Source organism: Micropterus salmoides, unplaced genomic scaffold, assembly GCF_014851395.1.
Source record: "Micropterus salmoides isolate LMB-PRFRI ecotype aquatic unplaced genomic scaffold, ASM1485139v1 Ms_hic_scaffold_17, whole genome shotgun sequence".
Taxonomy (NCBI): Eukaryota; Metazoa; Chordata; class Actinopteri; order Centrarchiformes; family Centrarchidae; genus Micropterus; species Micropterus salmoides.
In genome coordinates this window covers 18,971,955-18,986,894 of record NW_024040817.1, presented here as the reverse complement: position 1 = coordinate 18,986,894, position 14,940 = coordinate 18,971,955, and the positions used below count along the sequence as shown (strand labels likewise).

Genomic DNA, 14,940 nt, shown 5'->3' with positions numbered 1-14,940 from the left:
GTTAAGAAGATGTTGTGATGCTGATGGAAATTTCACTTTTTATTTCTTGGTTTTACCGAAGCGCATCGCGATTGTCTTCCCATGTGTGAGCACATGTATCTCTGCTCTGTTTTAGAGTGTTGCTGTGTTTATTTACCATGGGTGTCTTCAGGTGGAATTATATTTATGCAGTGTCATGTAGAGTACAGCCATCCCAACATCAATTTAGAACTGATTTATAATTCAGTATCACACTGCACCTGTTGATGCAACAACCACTCTATTATATGCAGGGATTCACCAACCCAACCTTTTATCTCCCAATTGTGATACCACAACTCATTATATCAGCTGATACAGAGTACAAATCCAATACCAGTGCTCTCTTTTCCCAAGTTTAAAATCACCACACTACATGGAACTGTGGTGGGCTATGCTGTGGCTACATGAAACTTTTATGACATTTAGAAAGTAACTGTATTTAACGTGGATCTCTTACCCAGATCTGCTATATAAAGTCAGTATTGGTGCTGAGATGGTGCATCGCTAATTATATGGATGTGTGGTACAACATTACCCCGTATCATTTTTTAATTATATACTACACATTACTTGTGTTTACATTCTTTCTCTACTTTGTGCTGTAAGGCACTAATACTCCTACTTAAGTAGAAGACGACTGCTGTGAAATCATTAAAAGGGGACACAATCGTGTTTACATTTTTATATTAACTTTGTAACAGAGAGCAATGATTGCGGCGAATCAAAGGTTTGCAGTGGGAATTGCTTCACTATATGTTTGTTACTGACAAGGAGAAAATTACTAAGCCTTTCTTCAACTTGCTTAAAATTGCTTTCATTATCTGCAATCAAGCATAACTGTTGTTCTTTGAAGGTCTTTGACGCCTGTGGCATAGTTGATGTGTACCTCCGTTGCTACAACATAACCCCTTACGCAGAACTGTAAACTTGGCTTTACTCACATGTGGTGGGGGTGTAGGAGCTGTTACGGGGTGCTCCTTGCGTGCTGGGTGGGGGCGGCATGGTAGGGGGAGTCAACCTGGACTGTGTTTTGACGTCCGCAGGTGAGTCGGGCATGGTGGAGTGCTTCCCAGTGCGATCTGAAGGAAGACAAAAGAGACAAGCAAAGGATTATAATAACATACCAAAAAATAACATGCTGATTGTTTAATATGGGAAATAAACAACAGCTCCGGGCAACACATTCCACATCTGTGCGCCTCGAAAGGAACTAAGTCATACTTTGCACATAAACAGCAGCAGGATTTAATTTGAAAAGAAAGCGCCTGTGAGGTGCACCAGACAGATTAGTTCTGGATGGAATAGATGGCTCACATCATATGTCTGCATGTCTTGCCACAATCACACTGATGAATATGCTCAGACTGTCAAGTGAGAAAGGAGAGAGAGGAGAGACTCACAGACACACAGAGACAGACACAGAGAGGAGCGTAAATCTGCAGCGACTACGGGTCTCATTCAGCCACCATCTGTGCCATCCTGCATGCCCGCTGTACAGAACAGTGACACAACCTCCCACCCACCCCCTGCTAACACTGCAGTGCTCATCCTCTCCTCTAGACCATGCACACACACACACACACACACACACACACACACACACACACACACACACACACACACACACACACACACACACACACACACACTGTCCTAATGCTTTTATCTCTGGAAACTATATTCACATCTGTTCAGGACTGGAAAACAATAGAAAACCAACTAGTCAATGAACTAATTTATGATGGCAAAATGTCAAAGATTAAGGTCAAAAGAACATTAATCAAAAACAAAATATTTTCTTTGATGACATGCTTAGTTTGACCTAATTCAGTTGCATTGTGCTCAGCAGATAGCTGACCATATCAAATGTATGAGAAAAACAACAAGACATTGTCTGTTTCTTGCACTGGTGTGAGGGTGGAGCCCATATTGTGCAGGATGAGACTTCCCTCAGCAAAAGCAATAACAAGCATATCACAAAGTTAACAGACTGTTATCAACCATCTCTGTGGCACATTGTGAAGGTGAAATTATAAAAATAAGGACGAGAGAAGGAGCAGGGTGGATGGAGAGAAGAGAAAAGAGAGAGAGGAGAGAAAGGGAAGAGTTGCATGGAGAAGTCCTATCTGTGACATTGGGAACATATAGCTGTAATCAAGGAGTGGGCATGTGCTTTGACTCAAGGACACACGCATGCAGGATAAAGGTAGGCGCACACACACTGTAATCAGGGTGGTAAAGGTGCATGTTCCAGAAAAAGCGAGGTCCCTGTCACACATTCCTCTCAAGACCCTAGAGTGTGTTTGCGTGCTTGTGTTTTTGTGCATGATGAACATGCAGGCTAATATATTATCTTATATTTTACATGAACCTATGTTCATTTTTCATAGTTTCCCTCAGTGTTTAGGTATAGTGAAGTGTATATGGACTATATGATTGCTAGTGTTGTTGCTGACTGTTTGGATCCACAGAGTTAAGTTTAGGTGAAATGAAAGAGAAATACTGATGCTAGAGAGACAGGATAGCCTAAGCCTGTTAGCTAGGCCCACGGCATCAGTAGCACTCTGGCTCGCTGCTGCTGAGGTGCACTGTGACTAAGTATTTTAGTCACGCTAGCTCTGCTTTAGCAGGCAGGCAAGTGAGAGATGGAGATGTCACTGAAATTCCAAATACAGAGTGCTCCATAGCTCCATTTCCGGATTTAACGTTTAGTTCCGTTTTGTTTATTGTATATGTTGACCCTTTGAGAACTAATATGAAATATACAAGATATATTACATAAAGATTACACCACATAACAATTGACCAGCAACATCTTCAAACAGAAATGAGATAGCATCTTTAAGCTTTAAAGGTTTTCTGAGAAAAACTATGACCACACTAGCTCCTAGAAGCTACACTGCTCCCTGTGTTTTACTGACTGACACTGCCATTCTTATAGCTCCTTGCTGGTACACTGACATGGGCAATAATAGTCTGTTCAAGATTTTCCCTTTAAATGGTGAGAAACTGTACTCTTTGGGATATTCCAAAGATCCTCAAGGCAAACAGATCCCAACCCATTTAGTCAGACACTGTCAAAGGACAGAAAAGGAAGATTAAAGAATCATCACGTCACTCCCAAGACAGGGGTCACACATCTCCCTACAAACCACAGACATCCCTCAGTAACCATGCACACCCTGGAGCCGTTTTAGGAGGGGTCAACTGATAAATTCACTGGGAAGGTTGGATTTATCAGGCTCCCAGCACACTGCCAAAAGAAACTGGGTGACTTTTAGGGTGAACTGTGAGATCCAGACCAAGTCTGTGAACCAGAACACAACAGACCTTAAGCCAAAACATTTTAGAATTACTGGGATAGCGCCAGTTTGTTAAATCTCTCAAATTAAAAAATATTGTTCTCGTTTGACCTAAAATGTTATTCAACTGTACTTTTAAAATAAAATTATTAATTTTAATCATTGACTCTTGCTACAACACAAGCTTTAACTCTGAGAAAAAAGCGATAAATTGCAGAGAGCAGCATGAATGCTTTCAGAATATAGAGATGAAAAATGAGTGATGAGGAAAGCAGAGAACAGAGGAATTGAGGTGAAAAAAGAGTCAATGTGTAGAAATACATACAGAGAGAACAGAGATACTGTCCAAACCTTTAACTGTCTATTTGCTGTGCTTCAGCCGTCTTCCCCTCGCTCTACCGCTCTCTCTCTGTCACACACACACACACACACACACACACACACACACACACACACACACACACACACACACACACACACACACACACACACACACAACCTTCCTCCCATCCTCCCAGCCTGGCCGGACTGAGAAATGTTTACTACTCAAATTTCACCACAGTAAAAAAGTATGGACCTGACTATTTATTTTATGAACTTGCAGAATAGCTAGTGGAAACATGTATGGTCTTACCTCTGGCTGCCAGCTATCATATCCTGTATGCCTGCCTAAAATATGATCTATGAAAATACAAGGTCATTAAAAAAGATGGCCCGGTGACAGGACCCAAGGTAATTCATCATTTTCCAGTCAAACACAAAGATCCTACATGTATATGGTTAACAAGCCCAAGTTAAATAAAGAATGTGTTACCATATCACACATGGTCCTACTTATCCTGTTTCGCTGGATCATGCTTTCCATAGTTCTGAATATTGTTTTTTCTAATTGTGTGCTGATTTTAGGTCCAGTTGCAATTGCTTGATAATAGGACATCAAATTAGGATCCAAATCATCTCATAATTACCTTAATCTTTGTCTCTAGATAGAGGAATGGATGATGTAAATGACAAATGTCACCACAATACAATTTTTCATCAGACATTGACCTCCAGTGCAAAGAGTACAATTATGTGTGGGCGATATGGCTCATAAATAATATATTGATATTTTAAGGCACTTTTGTCTAAAATAACATACTCAAATTTTGCAACCATGATGATTTTGTATAATAAGATGTACTGCTGTAGATTAAACTAAACAACAGTATATAAAGTAGTTAAATTAGCTCAACCTTAAACATCTACAGCAGTAAGAAGCAACATACACATTAATCCAGCAGTAATATTAATCCAGAAACATCATCTTCTTCCACCTCTGTAGCACACCCACAGCATAACTGCCCCTGTATTACCGGCTGAGCCTTCACCTTTAAGGAAGGTGGCTTTGTGGGCGACCAGTGAGTGTGACGGAGTCTAGAGGGTTTGTGAAAGCAAGTATTTCCCGGTGTGTGGGGGGATAAGTTACTTTAGTCAGTGTGTAGATGAGCTCATGTTTCAGTATAATAGTTACTGAACGGCTGTGTGTTGTGTTTGCTGCCACATAAAATAAATAAAAAGTCCCTGGTGTCCAGACCGAAAAGCTTGCTAGTTAGCAGGTAACGTTACAAGTCAGGCTAAAGTAAATTAAAATAGCCTAAAATCGGAGGTATCCCAATACATTTCGGAGATGGAAGCCATATAACATCATGATTTATCATCATTATTCTATTAGGATTTTTTTCTCCCACAGCGTAAAAATCACAGCGACTCACAGCTGCTATGCTAGCAATTCACCGTCTGGACCAACTCTGCTGTGCAGAGCAGAAGAGCCTTAGTAACATTACATAAGCAGGGACTTTTTTTTATCTATTTTCTGTACTAGCAAACACAACACAAAGCTTTCACTAACTAGTGTACCTGACTTTATCTACACACTTTATGTTTGAATAAAGTAACAAAAAAAACTACAAACACTGAACACTTAAATATGACGATATGGTTATCAGCTATATCGCACATAAATTAATTTTAAAATATATCAACTATGTATATATATATATATATATATATATATATATATATATATATATATATATATATATATTTTACCATGCCCTACATACAATATATCAATTTACAGAAAAGTGGGGTATTTTAAGTAAAGACTGGAGCATTATCCTTGGGGTATAACATATCTAAAAGAAACAGAAAAATGCTTTTCTTATAAGTCAACATTTGTTCACAATAAAAACTTGAAGAGTTTGAAAAGCACAATGTAAAATACATAAGGGGGAAAAGAACACAAAAGTCTGGACCACCAAAGTCAAGATCCACCTACATGGCCCTGCAGCAGTATGATGCAATGAGTTTGGTTACAGGCTTGTAATTGGGGATTAACACCTGGGTCAGTGTTGTGATTGGATGGCAGTCTTGGGTGAAAGTGAGAATAATATAAACCCTGAAAGCATTTAAACTTTGCAGTCCCTCCAGGGAAGATGAAAGATAAAGAATGAATTAGTGTAAAATCCATGTACATTGCAAATACATGTACATGCATCCAGGCAATAACACATTCTCTCTCTCTCAATTTATTATTTCAATTCAGTATGCTTTATTGGCATGAAAGTTTAATTCATGTTGCCAAAGCAACATTGAATATAACATGACAAGAATTAATGCAATCAAGACCATTCAATTTAGCTATTATAAATTACTGCAACAAAAATAACAAATACAGATATAACGTAAACTACAACAAGAATGAACAAGATAACATGCCTCTCTCTTTCTCTCTCTCTCTCTCTAATACACACACACACACACGCACACACACACACGCGCGCGCACACACACACACACACACACACACACACACACTCTTGTGACAGCCTCTTCTCTGTTTTCTGATTTGATTGAGAGCCCTGCAAAGCATATAAGCAGAATAAAATCAATAGCTTCATACTAACCAACAAGGGTTGCATCCAACCATTCACTCAGCAGTTACTATGCCAAGGAATCAATAGCAATACTCCCTTCGCAAGGTAATTTACCCAGTCTTTGGGAAAAATAAAAATACATCTTACAACTGAAGCATATTATTGAAAACAGCTCACTGCATATATGTGTGCAATCCATTTTCAGGAGCAAATAGGGCACAATAACAATATATGCACAGACGACAATCAGACAAGCTCTCATTTTATTACAGCAATAGAGCAAGGCTGAACAATACCAAGTGCTCTGTACCTCATACATAATTCAATTCAAAAAGCATCACCTGAACAAGCAACCTTAAACAACCTTGAAAACAAAGTCGAACATCTCCTCCAGTCTAATACATCTGTTAAAAGTTAATGGCTGAACTTAATGCACATCTATTGTCCATTTATTAGGCCTGTTACTGCCCCGCCAGTTGCACACTGTAGGCGAAGCAGCAGATCTGTGGTCAGTGGATGGATGGTATTCCAGGACTGGACAGGTATTGATGTGTAGAGCTTTAATGGAAAGGGGTGATGAGTGCTTTGACTTTGCCTAACTCACTTTACGACTTCTCAGAAGTGCTGTTGTCCAGGAATTAATGGATTGAACAGGATGAGGACGGTTGCTGAAGAGGCAGCAATTAGCTATAAAGGAAGAGAAGAGCCTCTCAAATGTGTGTTGATTCACTCGTGCACTCTATGCAGGCAGAGGTGCCAAGCCTATTGACGATCATGCCTTTGGATGACAGTGATTAATGTCTCACAACAGCCACTTGGTGTGTGGTTTTATCTAAAGCATCATAAAGGAGCTCTTAGCGCAAATATTTGTAGTTTGACTGGCCTAAATGAGACCCAAACCCATGAGAATATCAAGGCTGTAGTGATGCCTCATTAAATGTACTTGGTATATTGTTTCCCAGCTATCAAATTGTATGTGTCAAAGATAATTACACTGATATCTGACTGAATTACGAGCCCCCAGGAGGGATGAGGTTGTAATAACTTTGTCTACATAAAGTCGGGATTACACGAGTAGCAGCAGTGCCATTACAATGCTGTGTAGTGAGAAATCTTTTGATAGAAACCACTGGTTACCAACATATTTGGCTTGTGAGCCTTTACAGCCTAACAGTGTGTACTTGCATTGCCACAGACTGCATATGTCTTCAGTCAAAGAGGAATGTTCTCTTGTCTTAGCTTAACAGTTTTTTAATGGCTGAAGGGTTAAAACGTATATTTCACCCCAAAAAACAAAGATTTGAGAAAAGTCACCAATAGTTGTTGAAATCAACTGAAAATGTTTTCTTTTCTTTGTTCGTATTTTGTTAATCATGTCGTGAACCCTCAGATTTATCTTTCAGCTCACTATATACATATTTACATATTTATTTATTTTGTGAATTAAATGTACATCTCCAAACTTACTCTCGAAGGCTCCCTCTTAAAATAACAAAGCAAAACTTGGATTGCTCTGGTTTAGTACTTCTTTAATCCATTCACAATCTATATCTGACTTACAGACCAATCCTAGAAATGAGGCAGAACCCTGGACAACTACCTGCCACTCACAAGGATGTCTTCACACTTACATCACCCGTTTGTATCGCCCATGATTACGTGATCCTCAATGTTTGCAAAATCTTTCTTTCTTTACTCGCCTTTCTCTCCCTCTCACTCATGCCCTCTTTCAGCCAAGCTCAAAGAAAGGAGATTTTATCCCCCCACTGACTTGTGATACATGCCTTTTCTAAGGTTACATGCAAGTTACATCACTCGCCTAAAACAAGGTTGTTGAAATGAACGATATCCAGAAGGAACGCGGTCCCTGAGAAACAGTTCAATATGTTACAGAGAGGACTTTGCTAACCCACAACTCAAGGCAAAAATACAATGTTATATCAAAACCATAGACATTTCATCATCACACACAAAGCTATGAGGTCATTTCGTATTCAAATCACCTTGCGAAATGGGGACAACATTGCCTCACCTTGATATTTTAGATTATTCATAGAGGCTACAATGACTCCAAAGTCTATCATCAGGAGATAGAGTCATCCAATCTCAATTACACACTTCATAAGCTAGAATTGCCGCTGTGTGCACGTGTGTTTGCACGAGTGTATGTACGCACTGTGATCGTACAGTTGGAGACCCAGAAAAATGATGTGATAACAGTGGCAGTAATATGCCACTCGAGACTACTTCACACAGGCAAATCCCATTTTTCAAAACGACAATGGATTTCAATCACGCTGGGTGAGTTTTCAAGAGTTGGCGGCTGTGACATAAACAATTCATGGTGCGCTGGTGCCTGCGTGCGCACAAGATTGTATTAGTCAGACATAAGATATCATCATCATGGAGTTAAATGGAAAAATGTATATAGACTGACCCACTCATGCCCTGCACACACACACAGGCAAACATATAATCTAGACCTTCATTATACCTTCAGCGCACATATTGATATGTAGGCGTTGAAGTGAAAACTGTGAGGCACTGAAGCCGTAGGAAGCCTGTGAATTGAGCACTAATGTCCACAACATGCCAATATCTGTGCAAAATGGTGCCTCTGGGTGTGTTATACTCACACACACACAAAATAATGTGTGAAGAGTGGGAGCGGGACAGATAGGTAATGGAATAGATGAAGCGATTCAGAGATGGTGTGATAGTGGCTTGTGGTGATTGCTCTGTGGGCTGGGTACAGATGTGGAGAGAGGGAGCAGGGGACACACACAAGACTAGAGAGAGATAAAAATGGAGAACATGAGGGGACAGATGTGTGAAAGAACACAGTTGAGGGACAGGTGGGGCGATTTAGATTCAGACGGAGTGCGCATAGAGAAAGAAGAGAAATCTATCAGTATGCAAGTGTGGTAACCCCTCTTCTCTTTCCATCATCCCTCTCCTCTAGACCATGCACACACACACACACACACACACACACACACACACAGAGTCATCGGCATCCAGATGGAGCAGTATGCAGAGCATGTCCCATCAAACTCCACCCGCTTGTCAAGAAGATGTATGGATGCAACACCCTACCACAAGCCCAGAACCACACACACACACACACACACACACACACACAGCTGCAAGGATGAGGGCACAAACTGCAAGAAAAACAACACAACTCTCTCTCTCATACACACATTGACACACACACCCACACATACACACACACAGATCTGATCTTCATCATCTTATTTATTTCCCTCCACAGCAGATGCAGGATGCAGAAGAGGGTTAGCACCACCATCAGTCCCTTCGGACTTCTCTCTTTTTTCCCTCTCTTCCCTTTTTTCTTTCTCCTTCTCAGCCTCTCACTTGCTTCCTCACTCTTTTCCTACCATCTCTCAATGTCTCTCTCATTCTCTTCATGCCGGTCCTGACCTTTTTTTGCTCCTCCGTTTCCCTCTTACCCACTGTATACACTCAGTGGTGAACACAAGTTCCTCCTGCTTCATCTCATCTCCCAGTAACATTAAAGGATGCAGGGACTTTGGGCACAGTATGATATAGTTTCCCCTTGCCAGTAATGGCCTTGTTATTCATGAAATCTGCATATTAGCTATTACTCATTATGCATTCAATGCTATTATCATTCCTTTACAAATTACTTCAATACTTTGCTCAACTAGTTACCTGGTATTGTCCCCTCAAACTGTAGTCCTAGATGCTCAATTTCCTTTTACATTCAGTTAGCTCTTATGTGTATTTTAATGTTAAAAGAATTATTAAAACGTGGCTGGAAAAAAATGTTGTTTGTCAATTTTCAAAGTAATGAGGAAGGTTTTAATAATTCATAAAATAATTTTTCTTCTAAGTAGCCATAATAGTTCTGATATTGACAAAGTAATTACAAAGCACATTCCAAGAAAAAGTATATTTCTGTAAACTTTTTCCACCCAATGCTGTCCTGACCGGCCAGCTGGTGGTGCACTTTACATGAAGTGCAATTGGATCCACGAATCTGAATTTCCACCAGTCACATTGTAGAAATACGTTACACACTGGAGGAATGTTGGTGTTAAAGGTCACTGTATGGGATTGTAATGGGATTTTTGTGTCATGAGAAAAAGTTTGAGGAACAACTACAAGCATCAATAAAGCATCAATAAAATATGAGATCTACAAGTGACAATAGATACTAGTATCTATCCTGCCCTAATATAATAAATAGGACTACAGCATAGGATGTGCAATATAGATGAAGTTAAAGATTGAAAGAGTGATGGCACAACACAGCACTAAAGCACTGCAAACAGATCCGCTCCTGGTCAGTGATGACAGTCCTTTGCATCATCCACCATATGTATTTTTCACTCTGTGTAACATCGTGTGTTTACACTTTTTCAAGCCAGCAAAGACATAAGGAGATTTTTCAATCGCACACAAAGGTCTGAACACCATCTGTTCCATCACACAAACATTAACACACACACACATGCACATATGCACACAAACACAAAAATACATAAACTAAACACACAAATCCCGCAAAACACCTCAGACTATACACACACTGGACAATAAAACATATGTGGTGTACAACATTAGAAGTCACTTCACTCTCTTTCAAAAAATAGATTTATAGTAATGTCTGTTTTTCCCATCTGTTGAAATAAAGTCTCTCTTGCAGAGAGAGAGAGGGGAAGCAAGTGTTAAGGAGCAATAAAAATGATTCACACTGCCCGTTACGCATCCTCTCAAATCAAACTGATTCTTGCCACATCTTGTTGCCAGGCAAAATTGAACTACAGGGCCTTGTAAAACAAAGACAGGCAATGGGAATGGGTAGCGGAAGAAAATACAGAAAGGAGGTGGAGGAGGGAAAGAAGTGGTTCAGGGAAAGGTAAAGGTAAAGAAAACATGAGGATATGTACAGTGTGACGGGGAGCAAAACAGAAAGAGGGCGAGCTTACCATTATTATAGAAATAGCTGAACTAGAAACATATTGCCGTCAGACATTTTTCCACAGCAGGGCTAAGCAGGGCTCAACATATTTATAAAATGCAATCAAAAGTGTTGTTTGTTTATATTAAGCTGGACTATCAATGCCATTAACAACATGATGTCAAAATAATGACATAAATGTTGCTTTTTGGGAAAAATACAGCAATAAAACTCAGATAAAAGTCTTGGTGAGCCCTCTTTGGCCATGTGATTAAAGCCATCCTATTGGAAATTGCTTTCTGCATAGAGTTTGGTTCCTTTTCTGGTGCCATGCTGACACAGAGCCAAGTGAACCTAAATGGATCTGGGTGTTTTCCCAGGCAAGACTCTCAGCCAGCAGAGAAGGACTCACAAAACACTGAACACACATCCTAATGCTGACAAAACATAGCTTTATTTTCCTAAGCATCATGCACAGCAAGTGGGTTACCTTTCTTGCCATTGTAAAATAGAAACAAAATATCTGTTGTGTGGCTGAGGATTAATATTGTTGCAGCATATATAAGATAACACTGTATATTGAACAACCTCACCATGTGAATCTCATTGTGGGCCGTGTTTTTCTTGCACTTGTGTGGGTCTATAAACACAAAGCTTTTCTTCTGTCAGTGCTGAAAAATGCTGCAGACACATACACAAACCCTCTATGAACCGTGGGACCCTTGTAGCACAATTTAAAATCACTGATGCATCCACTCCATCTCTAAACACAAACACATAGACACTCACTGATAAACACACATGCCCAAGTGGCAATTTGTATCTTTCTCCCTGTTATATCTCCTTAAGCCGGATGGAACCCTCTCTCTGAGACAGTTTGTATCTGCATGTGTGTGTGTCCATGCTTAAAGGAATCATATAACTGCCTTCATGGGCTAAATCAATTTTCAACAGACAGTAAAGGCCCTCGTGTTTTACATGACAGTTATATAGACAGAAGCACAGAGGGAGAGAAAGGAAATATGAGGGGGTGGATGGATGGAGTGATGTACAATGCAGTGAGAGCACAGTAACTGTGTGTGATGGGTAGGAAAATAGACAGGGATGAAAGGGTGAAACAGATGTGGAAAACAGAGATCTAGGAAGAAGGAAGAGATAAGAAGAGTGAGGTGAGTTATGCTGAAGAAAGGGACTGTAAACGAGAGATAACATTAGGCGCCTATGAGAGACAGATGGGGAAATCAAACGCGAGAGGCAGAGGACGAACGCAGAAAAAAAGATGGCAGAGGCTAACAGTAAGGGAGGGAGGGTTCCTGGGGGGCAGCCTGTCTGCCTGGTGTTTTCAAAATATCACATGACGGCTACCATGTGTTGGAAATTACTGCCGGTTAACTATTTTCCCTTAAAACCGCTCCGAAAAAATATGTCTGCAATTTATGAAACGTGTTTCAGAGCTCTGCTAAGTAGAACCAGATTTGCAAAACAGAAAAAAAAACATTTACCCCTCACTGCCCCTCCTCTGAAAACCACTACTCTCTTTTCTTTTTATGCTCTCTCCTTCACCCCTCCCTCCTTTCCCCTGCAGGAGAAGATGTTTTAAAACAGGGTCTTAGTCACATCTGGTGAGCAGGGACCCAGAGAGTGGTGGTTGGTGTGACATCGCATGAGGGCATTTCCAGGCTTAGGCACACAGTGTGTGTGTGTGTGTACCTGTGTGTTTGTGTGTGATATGGTGAGCATGGTTTGCTAATGGCTCTGAGTGGCTGAGTAAAGTACTGCTGGAGGCGAAGGTGGACAAGGGATGGCCTCTATACACACACACAGACACACACACACACACACACACACACACACACACTCACACACACTCACACATATTTAGTACCACTACGACGATTCCAGGTCAGTGATGTGTTTTTGTCTCATTTCATCTAACCATTGCACACTTTCTCCTCCGCTCTCTCTTCCCCATAGTTTCACCTTTAACTGTCTCACCTGCTTGTCAGCCCACAGCCATCTGAATCCACTGACAAACAAGAAGAAAGGATCTCAAAATAGGCAAGAATACCAGTTCACAACATAGCTTTGACATACACTGACCTGAGAAACATCAGTGACAGTAGGCAAGATGAAGCATGGATTCAAATGTTCTGTACTCTATATGTGGTCCTGTACATAAGTGAACATCACATGAAAACAAGTATAATAAAAAAGGGCTTAGAAATAACATTTCTCAGATCCTGTAGTTTAACATTTGTATTGTGTTTGCAGCACTCACAATCAGCAGCACATTCAAGATTTCTCTTGATTCTTCTCTTCATTTTTCTCTTAGCTGCAGCACTTTCTTTGAACCATTCTCACTGCAACAGGGCAACCATTATTGTAAAGTGCAATGAACAGTATCCTCTTTTAGCACAAAACCCCCCAAATATTGGAACATTAAAATTCAAACCTTAAATCCAGCTTAAAAACCCATCTGCTACCTTTAAAAAACTGAGGTATTTTTGAGGAATTTGGTTCCACGTTGATTAGTCTTATATTTACAGTCTATATACTGTATATGCCATATGGTCAACTCAATGATTTTCACCTTCAAATGTTCAAATGTTCAACATTATAAATGTAGAAACTTCATACCAGTGACATTGCCCTAATTTATCTAAAATGTGTGGGTAGTGTCATTTCTTTTTCTTGCCTGCTGTTGGCCCTAAGTAGCCAGAATCCTCAGTACAGAACAGTAGAACTTTGCTCAGACTTCATGTTGCACATGTTGCAGTCTTTGTTCTGCAGGAGATGCTTCAGACCACTGTCCTTCCCACATCCACCTGCCACTGTCCATCAAACAACTGCAGCACAACTTTCAGTGTAAATAGTTTCATAACCAGCACAACTCTGAACTCTGTGCCCACATGCACCACCAATACTACTAACAGCATCATCACGACAATCCCATTGTTTTGTTTTTCTGCAGCATTAACACAAATACACACACACACACACACACACACACACACACACACACAGCCTAACCGCTCTCCAGTGCTACAGATGGATGCCACCACTCTCTCTGGAGCGTTGCCAGCGCCAGCTAGTGAACAGCTTGCCTGGCACAGTGCTCTGCGTGTGTGTGTGACTGCGTGTGTGCCTGCAGTAACAGTAGCGAAATAGCAGAGCGCAGATGGGTGGCCAAAATAACCCCCCCCCCCCTCCTGCATACACACAAACACACAAGAACACACACACACGCACACACATATGCTCCAGAATGGAGACACACATGCAGAAACGACTACACACACACGCACACACACAGTGTCTCGATTCTGCTTAAGTGTTCCCAACCTGGCAAACGCTTCCGCTTGCACAGCTGCTTCCTCACACACACACACACACACACACACACACATATCTGCGCTTAGTTTACACTTCCTGTTTAAGGCATGGGAAGTATAAAGTCCACAACTCTACCCCACCACCACACGCGCACCACCAAAGCCCACTCACAGACAGACATATGCATTCCTTTGCATCTGCCACACTCACATCCACAAGCAGACACACAAACACACACTAATGCGGTGCTTTATCCTTGGTAGCTGTTCAACCTTGTTCGAATCTGCTTGTTTTCTCAACACAGAGAGAAAACATCAAGGCGTTCAGTTGGAAAGTCTCCAGCGCTGGCAACCTGCCAGCAGAGGCCTATAGATCAGCATGATCATAGGAGTGTGTTAAGACACATCGCTGTTTAATG

General features: G+C 40.8%; 1 protein-coding gene across 4 annotated transcripts in view; it reads right to left on the bottom strand.

Annotated features, from left to right (window-relative positions):
• The window catches only part of runx1t1 (RUNX1 partner transcriptional co-repressor 1), a 58,940-nt gene that overhangs the window by 22,014 nt on the left and 21,986 nt on the right, over nucleotides 1-14,940 (bottom strand). For all 4 annotated transcript variants that reach the window (XM_038725240.1, XM_038725243.1, XM_038725242.1 and 1 more), the window contains exon 2: nucleotides 963-1,100. In XM_038725240.1, the coding sequence (XP_038581168.1) occupies nucleotides 963-1,100 (138 nt within the window). The remainder of the gene's footprint in view (nucleotides 1-962; nucleotides 1,101-14,940) is intronic.